Source organism: Podarcis vaucheri (genome assembly GCF_965113315.1).
Source record: "Podarcis vaucheri genome assembly, chromosome: 13".
Taxonomy (NCBI): Eukaryota; Metazoa; Chordata; class Lepidosauria; order Squamata; family Lacertidae; genus Podarcis; species Podarcis vaucheri.
In genome coordinates this window covers 14,047,172-14,070,782 of record NC_138751.1, presented here as the reverse complement: position 1 = coordinate 14,070,782, position 23,611 = coordinate 14,047,172, and the positions used below count along the sequence as shown (strand labels likewise).

The 23,611-nt window shown below is 43.9% G+C and overlaps 1 protein-coding gene across 1 annotated transcript; it reads right to left on the bottom strand.

Annotated features, from left to right (window-relative positions):
* Positions 1-7,617: 7,617 nt before the first annotated feature.
* Positions 7,618-19,481, bottom strand: LOC309516924 (vomeronasal type-2 receptor 26-like). The gene is made up of 4 exons (XM_082195882.1): positions 18,595-19,481; positions 17,589-17,816; positions 9,003-9,129; positions 7,618-8,536 (listed from the first exon to the last, which is right to left on the bottom strand). The coding sequence occupies exons 1-4, from the start codon at positions 19,429-19,431 to the stop codon at positions 7,635-7,637; spliced, it is 2,094 nt and encodes a 697-aa protein (XP_082052008.1). The 5' UTR covers positions 19,432-19,481; the 3' UTR covers positions 7,618-7,634.
* Between the last annotated feature and the right edge of the window lie 4,130 nt (positions 19,482-23,611).

Genomic DNA, 23,611 nt, shown 5'->3' with positions numbered 1-23,611 from the left:
AAGAATTGGGGTATGTACAGCTGAATGATTCTTCCCAGAAGTCCTTTATGAAACCATCTTTGTTTTCTGAGTAAGGGTTCCTATGCTGAATAAATTTATGGAATCCTGACACCTCCTTTGAGTGAATTGCAAGAGATATAGCACCATGGAGGAAATTTATGTCTGAACCTCTTTGGATCAGAAATGATGTGAAATCCATCTGAGCTGTCATAATCCAGACTTTTGTCTGGATGTTCATTGATATATTTGCAAAGTGTAAAAGCTGGTGCATTGATCTCATTACCATTATACTCTGAATTTCTCCATATACAACCACAACTTTGGCAGTGCTTTCCATAACAACTTTGATAGATTTCAAGCCCTCTTCTAGCATGTCACCAAAATCACTGGAAGAAGTTTGTTTGGGGAATTTCTCTATGAAGTCAAAGCAGATGCCCTTTTTGGAAAACAATGGGAACATGTCCTCTTTAAACTTCTCTATAGTGTCCTCATCCTGAGAAAGCATCCCAATCCATGTCCATGCAAAATGCAAGAGTAATTGGAGAATCCCTTTGTATAGGTGGTTCACATTTGGGAACATTTGGTAGAAGAAAATCCCTTCAGTTTTTTTATTCATGACTGGAGCAGAACCATATATGAGCTAAATAATATTTCAAAAATGTTAAACGGATATGAAAGAGAGTGATTTGGGTTATATTTGAAAATCATGTGATTATATTAGCTTATATCCACTCCTAATATGAATTTAGAAATGTGACACAGGGTTAGAAAATATGCCTTATAAGCAGGAGGCAATACATTAAGCTTACTCAACATGGTGGATCACTTGTTGGAAATTTGTGATAAAGCTAAACAGGCTGATAGGCATCGGGATAAAATAGCTGAGTGCTTTTGTTCTGGCCAGCCTTTCTACTGATGTTCTGGTGCCTCTTCATTGTGACAAAACCAAGTATGGTATGGAAGTCTGCAAATGTGCCTTTGCCGCGGATTGGACCCTTTCTGAGCTCGAAACATGGGTACCCCCAACAAAATTTGGCTAAACATTTGGAAATATTTGGAGTTTATTATGTATTGGTATAATTTGAAACTAATGTGATATGATTGTTCTGTTAATTGGAAATTTAATAAAAATTATTATTATTTTTTTTTAAAAAGTGCCTTGTGCCATCCTCTCATCATCAGGAATCTGGTCTATGACATACTTGCCTCAAAGTTTTCTCAGTGAAATTAAGATCATAGAATCAGCTATGGAAGACATTCTCTAACCTTTCCTTGAAACAATATAGAATACACTGAATGCACACCTACTTATTCTTATACCCACCAAGCTTAAAGTGCACACATTTCATATGAGGGGACTTCATACGTTGGGAATTCTCTTTAGATTCAAATTAGCTTGGTACATATCTTGGAATGGAGTATAGCTATGGGTTTTAATAGATTAAATTGTGTTAAACTCTCACTTTGCACACTACAGATCTGTAGCAGGAAACCTCTGTTCTACCAAGCCTTGGATATTGGCCCAACATGCCATCTTGGACAAGCCATAAGCACATTTCCAAGGTTTCACATTATAGACTATATCAGGGATGGGGAAGTTGAAGAAGCTGCTTGAAACCACAAGATAAATATCAGGTGACAGATGGGCACCTCTGTCCCTATGAAGGTGGTCTATGGAATGGGGAAACTCAAGGTGTGACCCACCAGCTAAATCCTCTTCTCCACCCTCACAATGGATTTGTGATGTATACAAAAAATTGTAAAAGTATCATTAGCACACGTGTGAACCTATTGAAGTTACTGTAGATTGCATGGACAAACAATTAGTTTGTCAGAGAGAATGCTAGAGTGATTGTACGAAAAGCACTTTACTATGTTCAAAATGTTGGGAAAGAGACACATTCAAACACCTTCTTGTAAAACGGATATAGTCTAGGACAAGCATGACCATAATTTCTGTTGAATCTGTAAAACTGTCTGTAGAATTGAAATCACTCTTTTGGTGTCCTAAAAGCATATGGATTCACTCTACAATTTGTATCTTTGGCTTTACGTATTAAACAGGAAAATTAGAAGAAAAAATGTAGCACAATAGCATAATGTCTGAAATGCAAGAGAAGTTCAAAATGTTTCTTAAACATGTGTATTTATCTTCCACATATAAATCTTACTTGAGGTATCTTGTAGGTACACAGGATAGGTGCTATGTTTGGACCAATATAAGAGTTTGGTCCTCCAATGACTGCAACTGGAGTATTCTCAGCATCACACTTGTAGTTAGGGATGAATTTGGCCCTTCTTGAGAGAAGTTCTATTGAAGCTTGAAAGGTCCACTTTTCACTAAAATGGCTGTTATACATGTGGAATCCGAGAGTAGCATTGGGCAAGACACAGGGATTTTCATTGATCTCCTTTACAGCAAATGCCAAGGCTAGGATTTGCTGGTAGAGCTGAGTCATCATCCTGTATTGAGAGTTGAAGGGTGCACCACAATATATTGTCATATGATTAGAGCTGGGGAACCTAATAATAATAATAATAATAATAATAATAATAATAATAATAATAATAATCTATATAGTACTCTGCCCATCTGGCTAGGTTGCCACAGCCACTCTGGTTGGCTCCCAACACAGGAAAACATAATAAAACATCAAACATTAATAGTAACAATCTGATCCAATATAAAAGTCACAATAACTTTAAAATAAACAATTTATAGCAAACAAAGCAATATTCAACAATCCATCGGAATCTTATAGGAAACAGTAAAATTAAACTTCAGTCAATAATAAATACAGTTTGCACATCAATCACAATAAAGAAATACCAATCTATAATCAATAAAAATAACAGCCAGTCAAAATGCATAAAATACCGAAAACATACAAAATCACGTAAAAGGATCAATTGAGAAATAAAGACACAAAACATATGAAACTATTTTTTTAAAAAATATACTATATCCCTGAACTCATCTCTTCCCAGCTGCTGCTGCTGCTGCTGTTCTCAAAATCATATTCTATGATAGGGTTTGTTGGGCAAGACACCTGACACCTTGACTATGACTGTCCCAGAGGCTTCCTAGAGGCCAGACCCAACCTGGGGCAGTCTGGGGCTGCTTCCACCTAACTCAGTCAAAGTCCAGGTCCACCCAAATTTGCCTGATTCATTTCAAGATTCAAACATTGTCTGAATCTGCTGCACAGCCCTAGCAACTCCTTCATGGTTGCTCTTTGTGTGTATTTGTGTGTTAGAGATGAAGCAATCTGTCATTTCTTTTTTCCTAATTTAATTTTCTGCATGATCACATCATGTTGCATTTATCCTAAAAAATCATCATGAAAATTCAGCAGTGATAGACATATCTTTAGAAAAGCCATCTTGTCAGGCAGAATACTAGGGTGAAACTTCAAGGATAATCCTGCAGACTAGAGGGGGATGAACAAGGAACATCCATATGACTTCATGTACTGGATGTATGCAGTGCCCTTTGAATTAAAATCACACTTTATGTTAAGATGTCTTGGAAAAAATACCTATTTTGTTCTGATTTCTTATATCTTTGTTTACAGGCTTAATCAATATAGGAAATTTTCAGAACCCCAAGTGAATCGTAAGATTTCTTTTTTAAAGATGCCATTCAAAATGTGACTTCATATTGCAGTCAAACCACTTTAAATCTGCCAGCAACATCAAAAATAGAAGAGAAATAAAAATGGCTTGTTAAACTCCCATGCTGCATGAATTCATTACTTACGCATGGTGTCTCATAGCAAAACAGGATGGCCATGTGGAGACAAATATTAGAACTACATGCATAAACACAAGATCAAATGGGGGTAGATTAAATGAATTGGTAGAACCACTGAAACTCCAATAATTTGCCAGCCCACTGGGTATATCCAGTGGAAGTCCAACTCCAAGGACAAGTTACAGATAGGTAGCCGTGTTGGTCTGCCATAGTCAAAATAAAAAAATTCCTTCCAGTAGCACCTTAAAGACCAACTAAGTTAGTTCTTGGTATAAGCTGAAGTGTGCATGCACACGAAAGCTTATACCAAGAACTAACTTAGTTGGTCTTTAAGGTGCTACTGGAAGGAATTTTTTTATTTTGTCCAAGGACAAGGTTGGCTGTGAATAGCATCATTTTAGAACATGGCTTTTAAAAATTCAACTACTTACATATGGTCATCTGAAAGTTCCTGAGCTGGGTATTTTTCAAAGGTCATGGTGTCTGAAAAGATATAGATCTGAGAAATAATACCAGCAACGATGAGGTCACCTGCCTGGTAATATTTGTGAAGAATACGGACTGGCTCTCTGACAGAACACAGAGGAAGAGGAAGAAACTTGCACAAACCCTGTAGCGGCAGTAATACCACCTGCAATAAAAATACTACCATCTTGCAAGGGATTCTTTATTTCTGGCAAAAAATTAACTATTCTGCCATTGCTATTCAAATGATCCTGAGTAGCAAAGCCTGACTTGAATGGTCACTCCCTCAGATGATGCAAAGCCAGAATAGTACAATATATAACCAGCTCTGAATAGTTATTAACGAGACCTTCCTTTGCATATGGCCAGGATAAGTCCTGAGGGCATTGGAAGGATGCTATTATGAATAATGGGATAATTACAGGTGAGGTAATCGCTTGACTTGTGTTCTAGATTCTTTGCAATATTACTAAAGAAAACATGTTTATTGCTTTTCAGCAAAAGTCTTCTCAGAGTCATTCTGAACGGGAGACCAAGAGAGTGAAGACTTCTGGGAGCAAAGATGGTTGGCTAGTCATCTACTGTTGACACTCCATTGTTAAATAGAACTATGTGGTGGTTAAGGATGGTGATAAATTATGACATGTGATCAGTCTGCTAATTGGAAATTTTGCTTGGTATGTGAGGTGACAGCTAGCTTAAGAAGAGGTCATTTTTAACAGGCTGAAAACAAAACAAAAAGCATGTTATTATTATTTCCAACTAAGAAAGATTATTAATAGGGAAAGGTGTTCTGATTGTTAACTTTTCATTTTGTATTATTTTTAACGCTTCATCCCTTTTGTGAAAGTGCTGGCTTCAAAGTGAAACTGAAATCTGTGGGAAACTGTGGGAAGGAATGTGCTCCTCTGATAAGGAGAGAGACACAAGTGTTCAAGGCAGAGACTGCTAGGGTGGCAAATATACTGTTGAACATCCCCACGGAGTGTTGGCATCATGCAGCAATTATTGGATGAGCAAGTGAAGGAGCTCAGAGCTGAGATGCATAAAATGGTGAATAAATATGCATTAAATCTCCCATCTTTACCTTGAGATTTTCACAGAGTTAACTCTTATAAAATTAAACACCTTTATTTCCCACAGAGGAAACATGAAGTGGTAAAGTTACTTTCAATTTCTTGGCTACACTTTAACTGATAAATAAGAAGAAAATAAAATTTCTTAGCATACAGAACTCCTTTGTGTAAAACATTCCCTCTCTTTTTTGCAATATTTTTTATTATTTTTCAGTTACAAAAATCCAATGTAAGCTTTATTATATCAATACCAAATTACAATACCAATTCAAATACCAATCAATCAGATAGCCAGTTACCCAATTTAGGTGGCCCCCCATGTGCTAAATTTCAAGGTTTAATAATTCCCTTTAATTCTGCTTCCAAACTGTTGTTCAGTCCACTTACAATCCAATCTTAATAATAATCCCTTATCCAATAGTACAATGTTTTTAACTTCAATTCGTGTTGACACATTTAATAATTTATGAATCTGCAAGTGAAGCTCTCCTTTATTCTTCCTGTGTGTGGTATTTATTTTAACCAAATTATTCCCCTTTGTCCTTGCCAAATCATATGTCTATCTTGGTTATTCCTGATCCCCATCATGCCTTGTGGCATTGTTGTCTCGATGTCGTTCTAAAGAAATCTCTTCTTTTTTCAACACCTCTGGATGTAGTAGCAAAGCTCTGTCACTGCTCTTCGCCATTTCTTTTCAGTCTAGGAAAAGGAGTAGCTTCCCCGCCAAAGCCCTGGCACATCTCCAGGTTCTCCCTTCTCTGTCCAGCAAAAAGCCCCATAGCTATTGTTGGGTGTAGTGAAGGATTAACCTTCTGTGTCTCGAGACTGAGGGGATGGGCTTACAAGGGAAGTAAGCCAGGACGTGACGAAAGCAGCTTGGAATGCTGTGTACTGAGTGGAAACCGAAAGCAGTATGTTGCGTCGCTGCAAGCAGAGGGAGAAGGTGCAGCTTGAATCAGATGGAAGTTGGAGTTTGTAAATACGCTACTTTTGTGCCAATAAAGAGATATTAGGGCAGAAGAAACGTTTGGGACTCTTTTACTGCTCTTTCGACACACGTCGCTGTGTTACTCTGCTAATTGCTTTACAATCTACGGCTCCCAGGGGAAGCGTGGCTGGGCGCCGAACAATAAAGCAATAAATCTACCGAAGAGAAGAAATCTACTCACAGAAGAGTGATCTGGCAACCTGGCAAAACCTTGGCAAGTCCTTAAGCTCCAATTTTTCTCCGCTCAGCCAGAGATAAAGTGAAAGTTAACTCCACCCAGTTGTTATGAATTCCAAGCCTTTTAAAAATTATTTTATTTTATTTAGTTCTGTTTGGAATTGTAATCCATATCTGTATTCCCGTTTCCCCTCATCTTCACTTGCTACATAAAAAAGTTTTTGGTATTCTTGGTGGGTTTGCTGAGTCATTTATGTAACAAAATAATCTCTAATGAACAGAAGAACCTCTGCTCCTTAATGGTGTCATAGGAGGGATACCAACAAGAAAGGGATACCTTTTGCACTCAGTGCCTCCCTGCCTTGCGCATTCCATGCTGGAGCGGGAGCCAGGTACCAAGATGAACTGCGAGCGCAGCCCATTTTCCCCATCCTGGGAGAGAGTTTGCAAGGTTAATTACTCTCAATCATCCTTGTTTCATCTTTGCCAATGATCTCCCATTATGGTGGGACCTGGCTCCATCAAGGCACCCAGAACCGGAAGCCTGTTTAAAACATTTTTAATTAGCGCATACATTTTATTCTGACTTCAGCCCATTCATGATCGACTTCTCTTCCCTTCTATTAAAAGCCAGAAAGCAGCTCAATCACAGAATGTAAATTTCCACCAGAAAAGATAAAAACTTATCTCAGTCATAAATTATAGCCACCTCAGAGATAATTACAAAAGGGAGGCTTTGGCAAACCCCATGCCCTCGGGGGTTTTGTGTGTTTTGGGGATGAGAAGTTGATTCTTCCAGTCATGTCACTTAACTTTGTCAGGATTCCTGGGACCTGACAGCTTCTTGGTCTCCCAATAATAATAATAGTAATTTATTATTTAAACCCCACCCTTCTGGCTGAGTTTCCCCAGCCACTCTGGGCTGCTTCCAATCAAGTGTTAAAAACAATACAGCATCATTATTAAGGCAGCTTTTTCAGAGCATCAGAGGTTAATCCCCAGCTCACACTTTTCTCCGGCGGGAATGCAATATTCTATATTTATGAATGGCTACCAACAATCAACACGTCTAGAAAAAACCATATAAGGCAGCTGTTGAACACGTGCTTGCAAATATTCAACTGCTCACAAAGAAAAGAATCACAAGATACAGCAAAGGACATTTATTATTTCTTTAATTTTTCTTCCTTATTAGCTGTTCCCTATTGTTCAGCTCAGGCCTCAGAATAATTATATAACATTTGGGGGAAAAGATGCAACCCAGCAACCCACCACCAGAGGCTAAGATGGAGAAGATCTCCACAGCTACCATATATTTTCCCTTGGTGCTCAGGTAGGAGGGAATAAAGGACAGCCAAACACTGCAGAAGACCAACATACTAAAAGTGATAAACTTGGCTTCGTTGAAACTGTCCGGTAATTTCCTGGCGAGGAAAGCCACAACAAAACTCACAGTTGCCAGGCAGCTCATATAGATGAGGACACAGTAAAACATTGCCACACTCCCCTCGTTACATTCGAGTATGATTTCTTCCATCACAGAGTGCATGTCCACATCTGGGTATGGGGGAGAGGTTGCCAGCCACACAGTACATATGCCTGCTTGGACTATGGAGCAGGAAAGGAGAATGGAGTGGCCTAGTCCTTTCCCCACCCATTTCCTCATCCTGGATTCAGGTTTTGTAGCTATGAAGGCCAAAACCACCATGAAGGTTTTTGCCAGGATGCATGAAACAGCGGTTGAGAAGATGATGCCAAAAGCTGTTTGTCGGAGGAGGCACGTCACCTTCTCAGGTCGGCCAATGAAGAGCAATGCACAAAGAAAGCAGAGAAGGAGAGAGATGAGGAGAGTGTAGGTGAGATTTCGGTTGTTTGCAATGACAATGGGTGTGTCATGGTGTTTTATAAATGTACCTAGTACCAGAGCTGTGATCAGGGAAAGGAAAAGAGAGAAACAGGCTAAACTGATGCCCAAAGGTTCTTCATAAGACAAGAAGCTGATATCCTTGGGTAGACATGCATCCCGGTTCTTGCTTGGATATTCTTTGTCTGGGCATTTATTACAGTCATTCATATCTGGAAAAAAATAAGGAAATGACCTTTAGTTCATATCACGTCAGCTTCCTGAAATGTTGACTATCTGTCTGAGAAGAAAAGAGCTCTGTTCACATTCAAACACAAGTTTAATACTGTCTGATGCTCTGTAACGTGGTATTGTTGCATTTAATCGGTTCAGAGATATTGGTCTGTAAATTGCAGAGCCAGGGCCATTCCTCCTCATGATCTTGGAACATATCATTACACTAGCCTGGGTGCAGCCTGTGTAAGTCAAAAGGAATGAAAATCCCCTTCTAGATTTGATTTGAACCACATACCATCCAACTACTCTCAATGCATAGTCTGAAGGGCAATGATCACAAAGAAGCAGCATCTTACACACAGTAGATCATCTCCTCTTTTGAAAATTAAGATCTCCATCCTTACAGCACCTTTCAATGCTTAGTACTGAATCTGGATCTATTTAACTATTTATTTCTCTTACCATCCTGGTTTGCAATCTTCCCCTCAGCACATGGGATGCAATCGTAGCAGCAAGGGGGCTGTCCCTCCTTCACTTTCTTGCTGGATCCTGGAAGACATCTCTCAGTACAGACAGAAAGAGGTTGACTCTATTTCATAAATGAAACAGCAGAAGGTTCATCAAGAAACTAATGAATTTGGAACCCTTTATGTTCTTTGTCCTTTCTCTATGTTACTAAGCTGACACAGCATTTCAGTAATATGTAATGACTATACAAAGAGCCATTTCGTCTTTTCTTATTATTAATATTAATGTTTGAAATTATGTGATGTTCCCTCTATATTGCTGTAGGATGTGCAGTGCCCCATCTGTTAAGCAAATATTTTTCTGTCCATTAAAGTACACTTTGAAGTTACTCTAGTTTCCCTGTTTATTTTGTTATAATTGTTGCTTTTAAGTATTTTGTCCACTTGGTAGATAGTTGCGTGTTGAGTCCCACAAAGCCACCCTCACCAAATAATTCACACTTCACACGTTAATTTTGTTTAAGGTTTTTGGCATGATTTTGGCCACAACTTTATTAAAATACAAATACGTGAGTGGTTGCTTAGGCATTGGTTATGACTATCTGTCCTCGCCCAGGGACAGGGCTGGCCTTCCGGATTCCAGCGGAAGCCAGCCTGGGAAACAAGTATTGGGTGAGAAGGCGAAGCTGGGTAACAGTCCCACACCTCTCACCCTCATGTTCCTGTGGGGCTTGCACGGCCCAGGTCCGACTCCGGGGACAAGGACGAAAGAATGGCAAGCCCCTGGATTCCTTTAACGGAATTCCCTTTTTGCACCACCATTGGAGGGGTAGGCACTTACCCCTCGACCAACCAATTTTAACCAATGCCTAACCGCCAACCTTACAAGTTGTGACTTATTTGCTACGCAGTAGGCGAAACCCAAATGGCACCAGCCAATCAGCCAAGTGGTAAATTCCTACCAGGCCCCCGCACCAAGGCGGACGACCCCATGACAGGCATAGCAAGGTCAAATAACCAGAAACCCCCCCCTTTAAAAGGGAGGGTGGGCGGGTGATCCGATGCAGAGGCCAAGAGGACGCCCTGACGTAAGCGACCTGTATTTATAGCCTCTGCCCTCCTCCAGAAATCGGCAACATGCTAAACTCCCCAGTAACTCAATTAACCCTTTAAGGGTTCTGCCTTTATCCAAAACTGCCTAGTAACAGCAGGGTGGCTTGTATTCTCCCAACCGCAACACGTGCTCTCATTTTGAAGGAGAACACGCCTTGCGTGTTGAGTCCCACAAAGCCACCCTCACCAAATAATTCACACTTCACACGTTAATTTTGTTTAAGGTTTTTGGCATGATTTTGGCCACAACTTTATTAAAATACAAATACGTGAGTGGTTGCTTAGGCATTGGTTATGACTATCTGTCCTCGCCCAGGGACAGGGCTGGCCTTCCGGATTCCAGCGGAAGCCAGCCTGGGAAACAAGTATTGGGTGAGAAGGCGAAGCTGGGTAACAGTCCCACACCTCTCACCCTCATGTTCCTGTGGGGCTTGCACGGCCCAGGTCCGACTCCGGGGACAAGGACGAAAGAATGGCAAGCCCCTGGATTCCTTTAACGGAATTCCCTTTTTGCACCACCATTGGAGGGGTAGGCACTTACCCCTCGACCAACCAATTTTAACCAATGCCTAACCGCCAATGGAGCCCTACGCTCACCGCCAAACCACTCACGAACCCAGCCAAGACCTTAGCTTAGCCACCACAGCCCCCAGCCACGCCTTATTCCCTAAGGCTGAAAGATGCACCCCATCATCCCTGAAAAGAGATTCATCCCTGGCCAGAATCTCAGGATGGGAAATCACGTCACCTCCCAACTCAAAAACCTTTTTTGAGACCGCTGAATTGATCCGCTTCCTAGCCCTTTCGGTGGCAGTTGGGCAACGACTGCCTCTCCAACTGCGCCTTTGCAAAAGCTTTGACCAGAAAATTTTTGCTGCCGGCACCAATGCTCGCAGCACTTCAAGATCACCCAGGATAGCGGCACGTAACGAAGCACAGTCCTTAGAAACCAGGTCGTTCTCACCCAGCTGCACCACGATGGCCGTGGGCGGCCCTTCCTCAGCCAGCTGCCTACGAATCAGTGGCAGAAACTCTGTCCAGGACATTCCCCTTCTGGCCAGCCAAGATACGTGCACGTGAGGAGGAAGGCCGAGACCTGGTCCCAATCTGAGCTGCCGGGCTCCAACGCCGGCCCAATGTACGATACTGTGCCCCACCATCCATATGCGTACGGCTGCTAAACCTGGTATAGACAACAAAATACAAAAACATCATGTTAGCGAACATAGCCTCTAAACGCGTTCGACTTCCAGCGACCCAAATTCTTTATTCTGCCTGCAGACAGGCCCCAATGCGCTGCCGTCGTGGCAGCCCCAATCCTGAAAGAGTGTGGGGCAAAACCACTAGCAGAATCACCACAAGCCACAATGGCCTTCCGCATCACCCTTGCAAACTGTCGCCTAGACAGAGGCGACCCATCTTCGTGTTGCAACAGTGGACCTTCCCCCGGGGCCCGGATGGACAAGTACTTCCTGACATCTTTGACCGGACATGGTCCCACCTCCCTTGTAGCCGGGAGACGAATGAGGGCTCCCCTTCCACCCTGATCCGTTTTTGAGTTCCTAATGAGGAGTCTCAGCTCATCCGGAGATAGCTGCGCATCCTGAAGCAATAATCCCCTAGAACGGCCATTTTTGTGCTCCTCCCATACGAGCTCACCCACCCTTAGTGCTCCGAAGAAAGCAATAGAAAAGGCCGCAGAAAAAAGGCAAGCCTCATACCTGGACCAGCAAACCTTCCTCAACTCTTTGCGCATCTTGCACAGCAAATCATATGAGATAGGGTGCCTAGTAGCTGGCTGGGAAGGACAAAGCCTACCCCATCCCTCAAGGGCCTTACGCACGGCAAACTTAGCGCAAGGATCTTTGTCGAAATAAGCTTTGCAGAAAAAGGCAATGGCAGCTGCCTGAATTCTTAGCGTCTTAGCTGCACGTCCCAACTGAAACAGGTGCGCCAAATATCTTAGCACCTGAGAAGTAGAGGGGGGAGTCCACCTTTGCTCCCCGGCTGACTGATATGTAAAGGACAAAAAATCAGTCCATGCTTTGGTATATGACCTGAGAGTAGAAGGGGAAATAGAAGCCATTACTCCCTGAAAAACTAGCTCCTGCCAAGGCTCCAGAGATGATCCGGGAAACATTCCGGACGTTTCCGAGCCTCTGGAACCAGAAGTCTGAACCGCTCCATCTGAAAACGGGACAGAGCATCGGCAATTTCGTTAGACACCCCCGGAACAAAACGAGCGGAAAACACTATGTTATAACGTAAACAATGTAAAACAAAAGCCCGCAAAAGGGCCGACACCCTAGGAGAGCGGGACGACAGCTTGGCCAGCACATTCACCACCGCCTGGTTATCAGTCCAGAAGCAGACACGTCGGTCCCTGAACTCTTCGACCCACAAGTGCACTGCCACTGCAATGGGAAAGAACTCAAGAAAAGTTAGGTCCTGCGTAATGGCTGCTCCCTGCCAATCAAGAGGCCAGCGCTTGGCACACCACCTGCCCATCCAATATAGGCCAAAACCTTGGGACCCTGCTGCGTCTGAATGCACCTGAAAATCGTTCTGCAAGTTCAAAGTGTCTTGCCATAGCGATACCCCATTGAATTCCTCCAAAAATTCAAGCCATATGCTGAGATCAGCCCTCACCTCCCTAGAAAGACGGACACGATGATGCGGGGCCTTCAAGCCCACCGTGAGGCGAGCCAAACGGGAGCAAAAGGGGCGACCCGGGGCCACCACCCTACAGGCAAAATTCAGGTGACCTAACAGCGATTGGATTTGCAGTAGGGACACCTTCTTTAAGGGAAGCAATTCCTCTATAACCTTTTTCAAAGCCACCAGCTTAACCTTTGGCAAGCTGGAAGTTTGAGACACCGTATCCAAAAGGATACCCAAATACGTAAGCTGAGTCGAGGGGCCCTCAGTCTTTTCTGCCGCTAACGGGACCCCTATTTCCTCAGTAAGGGCAGCTAAGGCACGCAACAGAACCGAGCAATTGCCAGTATTACAATCAGAAGCCAATAAAAAATCATCCAAATAATGAGTAACCCCATCCAACCCGGTTTTCAACTTGAGGGCCCACTCCAAGAAGGTGCTGAAAGATTCAAAAGCTGCGCACGCTATTGAACAGCCCATGGGCATGGCTTTGTCAAAATAGTATTTTCCCTCAAACTGGAAACCGAGCAGCCAGAAATCCTCCGGATGAATCGGCAGCAAACGGAATGCCGACTCTATGTCGCATTTTGCCAATAACGCAGCTGGTCCAAATTTCCGAATCATCTTGATCGCGTGATCAAGAGAAGCATACTTAACTGAGCAAAGCTCTGGAGGAATCACATCATTAACTGAAGTACCCCTAGGGTGTGATAAATTATGAATCAAACGGAATTCACCAGGGGCTTTCTTTGGCACGATACCCAGTGGGGAAACATGCAATTTTGGAAATGGAGGGGCACAAAAGGGGCCAGCCATCCGATGCATAGCCACCTCCTTTGTGACCTTTTTTCGGGCAATTTCGGGCAATTCACGAACTGATTTCTGATTAGCCGAATTCCGAGCCACGGGAGGCATGGCTACTGGAATCCGAAAACCAACAGAAAAACCATCGCTCAGGTAACGAGCGGCCTCCCTATCTGGGTAAAACCTGAGCCACTTTTTAAGGGCCGGCAGACGTATGGGAGTCTGGGCCAAGGAAGTCAGCACCTTATTTTGCTGTTCCTGAGGTTGAGGGTGTGGGGGGGACTGACTTGGGGGGTTGTTGAGAGCCCCCTTTTCCTCCACGAAAGGGCCGCCGCCCACCAAAACAAGAGGAAGCCGGATGCAATCCATTGCATTTCTCACAAGTGTGCGCAAATCTACAGGTCGAACGCTGACAAGAAGCCCTGTTAAAATCCCAACAAGGCAACCGACGGCCAGGCCTAAAAGGAGAGATACCCAATTTCTGTTGCTCCGGCACCTTTTTGTCAATAAGCGGAGCAACGTAAGTAGTCCACACATCTAGATCTTTTCGATCCCAACGTGCGGAGGGAATCTTAGCCGCACGACGCCTAAAATTCTCATCATACTTGATCGCAGCTTTTTCCCCAGCCTTGGTGAAGGCAGAGCGCACGATGGATAAATAAACCAACAAATGAAGGGACCTACGCGGATAGGCTGCCATAACTATACCAGCAAAGACCTGAAAGGAGTCAAGCCAATGTTCAAAAGTCCTGCCTGCCGCAGAGACCCCTGAGCGTTTCTTGGTTGAAACACTCCCCTTCTCTTGCTCCTCAGAAGGTGGGGCCAGTTTGAACATATCCACGTATCGTCCATTTAATATCCGGGAACGCAATTTCGATGACAAATGTGAGCCTGGAATGATGTCCCTGGCCGAGTTAGTTGAGACTTTAACGTCAGGAACCAACACGCCATCCCTGCATTCCTGAACAGCTCCATATTTCGCCCGATGAGTGTTGGACCTGCGCTCCCAAGCCCACCGAGGAAGCCCTGACACCGATTCGCCAAAACCCCAATAAAGTTCCATGTGGCTACCTTCATCGTCGGAGCTAGAGGAAGACGTACCCGAAAGAGAGGAAGAGGAGTCATCCTTCCTCCGCTTTGCACGCTTTCGGGATGACCTCTTGTGGCGACGCTTCCCTCCCAGCGACCTCTTGGCAGGGACCGGTAGACTGTCTTCGATAGAGGACTCCGAATCGGGATTCAGTTGAGGCGGAACTGAAACAGACTGCATAGAGAGAACACGTGAGATACCAGAAGCGGATGCCCCATCCGTGGGAGACCGGGCGGGCGTTCGCCGGCGAGTGGACGCAGCCAAAGGGGCACTTTTTCTGGAGGCCCGCCCAGAGAGGCGGCCCGACCTCCGAGGCTGGTTCCGAATTGCAGGTACGTCAGGGGACTGGGATAACTGTGGATTCAAAATTAAACCCTGTGGCGACGATCCCTCTCCCTCATCCTCGCTAGATGACGATGAAACCGTAGATGCCACCAGTGTTGAGGAGGGCGGCCTTCCAGATGTGGACGGTTGGGCGGAACGATGCTGCAAGAAGGCGTCCAAATCCGCTGCGAAGCGAGATAAAGCTACAGGGTCACCAGCCATGCCTTCCACCAATGATTGCACTCGCCCCACTGGTTGGCTGGAAGAGGGTGAACGAAGCGCCTGGGATGGACCTCTAATAGGCCGCTTTGAAGTGATAGCAGAGCTGGAGCGAGCAGCAGCTTTCTTTGGAGCCATACCTGCTAGCAGGAAATAAAATCAAAACCAGTTAAATTCCCAGCACTACAGCAGATAAACCGCTAGCAACCTCCAACCACTAACCACTGTTGGGCCTACCACCAGCTACTACTCAGTAGCCCTCTTCAAATGCAATCTATGCAGAAGTTATAAATAAATAAATAATAACTCTTGGCCAAACGTTAGCCCAAAGGTGTGCCTAACTAACTTCTATCTATCTATCTATCTATCTATCTATCTATCTATCTATCTAAACTCTCCTAAACACTGGAGCCAACCTAAGAGGCCTCAGAGCCGGCCCAGAGGCAAGAAAAAACAATAGCAGGCAACAATTATGCTTGACCAGCTTAAGTAAAGCAAATAGACAAGGTGCAATACCCAAACGGCCAGCAGGGGGGGTAGGAAGGAGGTGCGGCCTAGCTCCTCAACAATCCAAAAGAGGCGCAATACCCCTCAGCGCCACCAGGGGGAGCACCACGCCGGCAAGACGCTAAAGAAAATGGCGGAGCTAACAGGGATTACACAGCAAAATGTTACCAGGCCGCAGCGGGCTCAGGCCGCAGCGGCGACGACACCCCGGGTCCGACAGGCCCTTGCACGTTAGTGCGAGACAGGCGGGCCGTTCAAGCGCTCAGAATGAGGCCTGTGGAAACCCCGCCGGTAAGCGCCCCCTCGGCGTCGCGGCGCAGCCGCGCGGGCCCGGCCTGGAACGCTGGGAGGCCGCCGCACGCGGCAACGGCCCCCAGGAGAGAATAGGGCCTAATCCGGCCGCCCACGCAGCGAGTCCAGGTAAGCGCCGGCCACGCGGCGATGGGAGGGAAGGAGGAGGGTTCCCCGGGGGCGCTCCGCAACTACGGAGCTTGGAGGGGGGGAGATGGAAGAGTGGGCCGCGGCCCGGTACGAGCGCGGGGGCTTCCCCGAGGCCGGGAGGAAAGCCTCCCCCGGGCTGGGGGGGGGCGCGGAATAACCACTCACTGTAAAACGCTGTTTAAACACAATTAAAATTAACTCAAGAAAAGGTAGGCAAAGAAACGGGAAAATAAAGGGAGGGAGTGTGGGAGGGAAATAAAACAAAAGGAGGAAGGAACAAAGGCAGAAGGGGACTTAAAAGAAAACAAACAATAATTAGAAGCAGCTTAAAATACAACCGGCTCCAGACACGATCTGCTCCGTGATCCGATGCAGAGGCCAAGAGGACGCCCTGACGTAAGCGACCTGTATTTATAGCCTCTGCCCTCCTCCAGAAATCGGCAACATGCTAAACTCCCCAGTAACTCAATTAACCCTTTAAGGGTTCTGCCTTTATCCAAAACTGCCTAGTAACAGCAGGGTGGCTTGTATTCTCCCAACCGCAACACGTGCTCTCATTTTGAAGGAGAACACGCCCTCTAGAACTGATTTTGGTGCCAGTGGGTACATTTATTCTTCCACCCATCTGATTCCTGGGGATGTGTTCCAAATCCACGTTATAGCTTCATGGTCTCTGAGCATGTATACCCTCTTGTGCTGGGGAAATGTACACAGTGGCTCCATTTGACTGGAAGAAAACCTGCCCTTCTATATCAATGCCCTTTCAAAGAAAAACTGGTATTTGACCTAATGACCCACATTCAGCTGATGAATTGTGTGATGCAAAAACCACATTTGCATGGATGCTCTTGTAGTCGGGTCTGTGAATGGTTGGGATTAGGGTGAGATAATCTAGTTTTTGTTACATTGGTACCTTGGGTTAAGAACTTAATTTGTTCTGGAGGTCCGTTCTTAACCCAAAACTGTTTTTAACCTGAAGCACCACTTTAGCTAATGGGGCCTCCCACTGCTGTCGCGCCGCTGCTGCGTGATTTCTGTTCTCATTCTGAAGCAAAGTTCTTAACCTAAGGTACTATTTCTGGGTTAGCAAAGTCTGTAACCTGAAGCGTCTGTAATCCAAGGTACCACTGTATTTCAATTTGAATTAGGATCCCCTAAGGCATATTTACACTGTTAGCCTTGCTTAACTGTATTTTGTAGTAAAAGGGTTCTTCTGTTTTGTAACCTCCTTAATAAAATATTTGCCTTTAATCCATGTGTGTCTTCTAGGTGTAAGATTTTGGCTCTTAATCTGGTACCTCATTGCTTTGGTCATAAACCACTCCTCAACTTGTGGCTCAAAAAACAGTGAGTAGACCTGCAGGTGGATAATGATTGCTTATTCAATACTGAATCTCTTTGAATTAGCAAACAATGCAACCCTACCTGGTTAAACCAGCTGTGCCATGTGATGGCATCTTCATCAAGGAGTAATGATTGGTTTGGAGGAGCCTGTGGATCTATCCTCCCAACTCTCACTCTGTGCAAACTTTGGTTGGTGAATATGATCCAATTCACAATATCCAAGCTAGATGCTGCCTCTCCATTCTGGTTGATGAAGACCACATCTCCTGCCGTATTGTTAAATGAGATGTTTCTCAGAAAGTGATGGAGCTAGATTGAAAGCAGAAAAGAAAGGGGTTTAGAAAAGACTGCAGTCTAATGCAGGGAGGAGTATTTTGTTTCTATGGGAAGAACCTACAGCAAATGGTTGGGGTGATTTAGTCAATTGTCAGTGGATTCAGGCCAAAGCATGGAGGGAGTTAACCAATTTTCTTTCTCACACATGCATCTCTCTCAATCTTCCTTACAATCATTCTTTCTCTGATTGTCCAAAAATTAAAAATGTTTAAGCAGCAATCTCTCTCTCTCTCTCTCTCTCTCTCTCTCTCTCTCTCTCTCTCCTTCCGTCTCTTAGCATCTCAGAAGACAAGGCAGTGGTTTGTGACCAGCAGCTCTAAGGACGGATTTGGTTGATATCGGATAGAGGGAGTGCTGAACATCTCTCTCAACTATTACCACTGCTTCCAATCTATGAATGGCATGGGATCTCATTGGGTTGCAAAGCTTCCATCACAACAAATGCTTTCTCCTCAAGCATGGGGCAATAACTGCTCAAAGAAGGACACAACCATCATTTCCCTTCCCTATAGATTCTACAGCCATTTGCAAGCAGAAAAATATATGGGGAAATCATCTCGGATACCATCATATCAGTGCCACCTCCTACTCTGTCTGCAGAATTATAAATTCCATTCTGGGTTCTTCTTTCACATACACTAGTGCAAATGCTTGAACTCTGAGAGGAAAGAGCAAGCTGATAGGATTTTAGGAACCCAAAAAGTGACAGGAAGCAGCAGGGCTTTGCCAGTTGTGGAAGTTCAGCCTTTACCTGCCAAAACTCTTGATTTGGATTCTTCCCTCTCCCTCCATATGCAATTCCTCTGTGCCTGAGTCTGGATGTGGACATGGCATGTAAAGCATGGGCCATGGCATAAACAGCACTGTGGATGCTGTAACTGTGGCCTGTCATGCTCATTTCAAAAAGGGATCCGGGAAGGTTCTCCAGCTTCTCTTCTCCGGTGCAAATATTCCCCTCTGCCTTGTCTGTAGTGATATCTGGAAATACACATCCAAAGGCCTGTTGCCAGAAGTCCCTGATGAAACCGTCCCCATCTGTGCTGGAAGGGTTTCTGTGCACAACATACTGATGAAATCCTGGTGGGTTTCTGAAGTGAATTTCAAAGGATATAGCACCACTGAATATTCCTGCCTCCCAGTACCTTTGAAAGACGAATGTAGCAAACTCAACCTGGGCTGTTGTTATCCATACTTTACTTTTTACATTCTTTGTCTTGTCATCATGTTTTGATATGTATGAAAGCACCATAAAAGTTGCCATGGAGTAAGATTCCCCAGAGGCAACCACTACGTTAGCTTTGCTGATAAAAATTTTCTGACTTATTGTTGCACCCTGTTGTAGCATGTCAGTAATTTCTGAAAGAAAACTAAAATTGGGGATTCTTTCTATGAATGCAAAGCAGACACCACTCTTGGTAAACATTGGGGAAATGGTTTGCACAAATCTTTCTCCATTGTCATTGTCTGTTGCAATGACTCCAATCCACGTCCACCTGAAATGCAGAAGCAAAGAGAGAATTCCCTCATACTGAAGAGCTTCTGAGGGTGCCATCTGGTAGAAGGGAAGCCCTGGGCTTTTATCATTCATCACCGGAGCAGAGCCATAAATGAGCTAAAGAGGGAATAGAGGAAGAGAAGAGGCAAAGTAATATTTGCAGAGTTCTTTCAGTGGTACCTCGGGTTACAGACGCTTCGGGTTAGAGACACTTCAGGTTACAGACTGTGCTAACCCAGAAATAGTACCCCAGGTTAAGAACTTTGCTTCAGGATGAGAACAGAAATTGCGCGGCAGCAGCGGGAGGCCCCATTAGCTAAAGTGATACCTCAAGTTAAGAACAGTTTCAGGTTAAGAATGGACCTCCGGAACGAATTAAGTTCTTAACCTGAGGTACCACTGTATTCATATACATTATTATGTGGTAAATCCTATCAGTCAGACATGCCCTTTGCCACCCACCAGGGGTTGCATGCACTTTCTCATTTATACAAAAGACACACATGCAGATGGGCTCAAAATTGAGGTCATCTCCCATTCCTGCTTGTTAAGCATTTGTTCTGTTGCCCAGAGAGGGGCATTTTCCCTATTATATTCTTTTTTAAATAATAATAATAATATTCCCAATCTGTCAGAATTAAACTGAACGGAGGGACACACGATGTCATAAACAAAGGATTGCTTAGCACTGTGTTAGACATTATTTACTGCAGCCACTTCAGAACTGCCACTTGGTTCAGATACACATTTCTTCTCTGGAGCTTCTTTTGTCTTCACAAAGCACATGCCCCAACACACAGCAGAACTGCCATTTCTGCCTTTTCTCCTTCAAGACTTCTCAGACTTCATCTATGAACATTTATTTCACTTTGGAACCAGCTGCTCAATACTATTGCTGATCTCCTGCAGATCTGGACTGTATCTGCAGTTTGCCATAACTCCAGATTGTGTTTAATTTGAAAGCCCTTTCCCCCTAAATATTGACATATTGGGTGTGGTGTTGTGAAGGCAAATAATTATTGTATTCATAAATACTTGTGAATTTTTATCCTATTACCAATTCCCCTGCTTCCCCTGCAACTCAATTCAGATACCCTTCCTGTTAAGCAGGAAATGCTGCAAATCCAAAAATGGCTGGTGAGGGTGGTGTGCATGGTTCTGCCCCCAATTTCATCCTCGCCCTGAACTGGTGATACACTCTGAACTGGTGCTGTGAATTCAGCCTCATTCTCAATGCGAGCTAAGAGAGGTATCTTACATGGGTGTCTTACCTGTGGAATCTTATAGATATCCAAAACTGTTGCCACATAAAAGGAGATTACAGAATCAAGTCCCCCAATGACCCCAGCCAGATTATTTTCAACATCACATATATAGTTTGGGACAAATTTCTCCACCCTGGATAAAAGCAGCAGTGTGGCAAGATATGTGCTCTTTGCATTGTTATAGCTGTCATATAAGTGGAAGCCCAAGGTGATATTGGGTAAGATGTGAGGGTCTTCATTGATCTCCTTGACTGCAAATGCCAAGGCCACAATATGCTGGTAAAGCTTAGGCAACAACCTAGGATGAGATTTGCAAACAGTATCAGAAGGAACAGATATTAATTACAATAGTTAATCCTATTGAGTTCAGTGGAGTTAACTCCCTGTCCATTCCACTGCTGAACAGTTCTTATAATCAGCAAGTTCTTCCTCATGTTTACACAGAATCTCCTTTTTTGCAACTTGAATCCATTGTTTCTGGTCCTGCCGTCTGGAGCAAGAGAAAACAAGCTTGCTCCATCTTCCTGGTGACAGCCCTTGAGATATTTGAAAATGGCTATCCTATATCCCCTCAGTCTCCTATTTTCATAGCTAAACATAGCAAACCCCCTCAACTTTTCCTCATAAGGTTTGGCTTCCAGACCCTTGATCATATGTGTCAACCTCTTCTGCACATGTTGTAGCTTGTCAGTATCCTTCTTAAATTGTGCTGAACACAACTGAACACAATATATCAGGTGTGTTCTGCGCAGCGCAGAAGAGATCTCTTCTGTGGGTTTTTTTTATTGGGGCACTATGCTTCTGTTGATGCAGACTTTTCACACATAGCACTGGCAAACCAGGTGTTCCCCATCTTATATTTGTACAGCTGGTTTTTCCTGCCTAAGTGCAGAACCTGACATTTCTCCCTACTGAAATTCATTTTGTTTTGTCCCAGTTAAGGCCTGTTAAGGCCAATGGTATCAAGACCAGGGGGTGCTAATGTGGTGCCCATAGGAAAATTGGAACCCCTGGGGTCTTTCCCTGAAACATCTGAAGTCTCTCCCTGACATTTACAAAGTGTCTGATCTCTCTCCTGCAATGACCCCTTCCTTATTCATGATGCAGAGATGGTGGTTGTAATTCACACAATTCTCTACTTCATATTACGGTGGTACCTCAGGTAACATAAGCTTCAGGAAACATACGCTTCAGGTCACAGACTCCGCTAACCCAGAAATAGTACCTCGGGTTAAGAATTTTGCTTCAGGATGAGAACAGTAATCGTGCTCCGGCAGCACGGTGGCAGCAGGAGACCCCATTAGCTAAAGTGGTGCTTCAGGTTAAGAACAGTTTCAGGTTAAGAATGGAACTCCAGAACGAATTAAGTACTTAACCCGAGGTACCACTGTATATGCCGTCATTGTGAAACAAACTTTAGCCTAAGATCAGGAAATGAAACAATAAGAGCATTCAGCTTCTGTAAAGTTTTTTTAAATTCATTCTCACTAACTCTCCTGCTCAGATAAAGTCTATCAAAATCGGTTGTTCAAAAGGGCTAATAAATATATAGACATTTCAATACAATTATATTCATTTCCCTATTGAGAAATGGGAACTTATAGAGTATTCTCTTAATTAAGAAGACATTCCTATGCATTATTACATCAGCATATGTCCCACTGAAATCAAAAGTGGCTACCCCTAGGTCAATGGGTAGATGTTTGCAGCCTCAGCCATTATGCTCTAGGTTTGATCATTCCACTGCTGTAACGAATGAGTGGCTTAGTTCTTACACAAGCTCTTCAGGCAGCACTGGTGGGGGTTCCTCAGTCAATGTTGCTGCAGAGGAGAGGAAGCCACCTTGGTAAACAATACCACCAATGAGGAACTCTCCTGGCTGATGGTACATTTGAAGTGGACGGTGTGGACTTTGAAGCCTGCATTTTCCTATGTGAGCCTGACATGCATTGTAAGAAATCAGTTTCAGCAGCAAGACCACTAAAACCTCCATCCATGCAAGGGCAACTGTTTCTTCTACACAGAAACCATGATTTCTCTGGCAATAGTATAATCAGCTTCTCCAAGATAAAAATTGTCTCATTTGAATGGTAGTTAAGTTTCCTAAGAGGATGCAATCTGGGTGTATCCCAGACACTATTTAAGTAATTCTGGTTAAGTTGCTGTATCCTTTGTGTTATGTTGCCAGTTGCCAGTGAAAATCCAGAGCAATTTTTTTTTGAGGAGCAGCAGATTTAATTATAGCTCTGTTAATAACGAAGGAGGAATGTAGGTATTCAGAGCCAGGGATTCCCCGTGGAACTGCTGAAGGAAATGTGTTTGTCACATATTCAGGACTGTTATTTTTAATTTCCTTTCATTAGATAATAAGGGGCCAGTGGTGTATTGGTAAAGTTAGAAGTTCATCACAGAAGACCTTGGAACCAATGGAGATCCCAAAATGTAGTATGGTGTAGTCAGGATGAGCAGACCTGGATTCACACCAGCCATGTGGCATGACTGCAACCCTACACATAGTAGTTACTTGGAACTACGCTTCCATGGTTTTTAAATCACTTGTAAAATATGATGAATTTTACAACAATATCTTTAGTAGTCTGAAATGCAACCCTTAGCTTTTAATTCATAATTTAAAATATTTGTACAGAAGTGTTCCTTTTTAAACTTTAGTATGAGGGGGAAAGAACATCAAATTCAGAGAAGAATGAACTTGGAAGGATGGCTCTGCTATGGTTCATGCCCACAGAGCTGTCTGTGTTCCTTGTTGGTATCATAGTACTTTGCCAGGGGAAAGTCCAGGGAGAAGAGCTACATGGGCTGCTCTATTGGATTTGGGGAACAGTTTAGTCAAAGAGACTTGTTCATGCTTTAAATCTTTCTTATGATAAGCTGTGCCCTGCTGTTTAACTCTGGCCTCAGCGAAATGATATAACATTTTTTTTTGGGGGGGGAATGCAGCCCAGTAATCCAAAACTAGAAGTCATCCAAAACTTCCAGCCACAGTGGTA

What these genes read in the sequence shown, in the direction of transcription:
- LOC309516924 (XM_082195882.1), bottom strand. Translation starts at nt 19,431, where the DNA reads ATGAATGATAAAAGCCCAGGGCTTCCCTTCTACCAGATGGCACCCTCA. An exon ending in CAAATCAAGAGTTTTGGCAG is followed by an intron (nt 17,817 to 18,594) that starts GTAAAGGCTGAA and finishes CTTTCAATCTAG; the next exon opens with CTCCATCACTTTCTGAGAAA. An exon ending in GGCACAGCTGGTTTAACCAG is followed by an intron (nt 9,130 to 17,588) that starts GTAGGGTTGCAT and finishes TTTATGAAATAG; the next exon opens with AGTCAACCTCTTTCTGTCTG.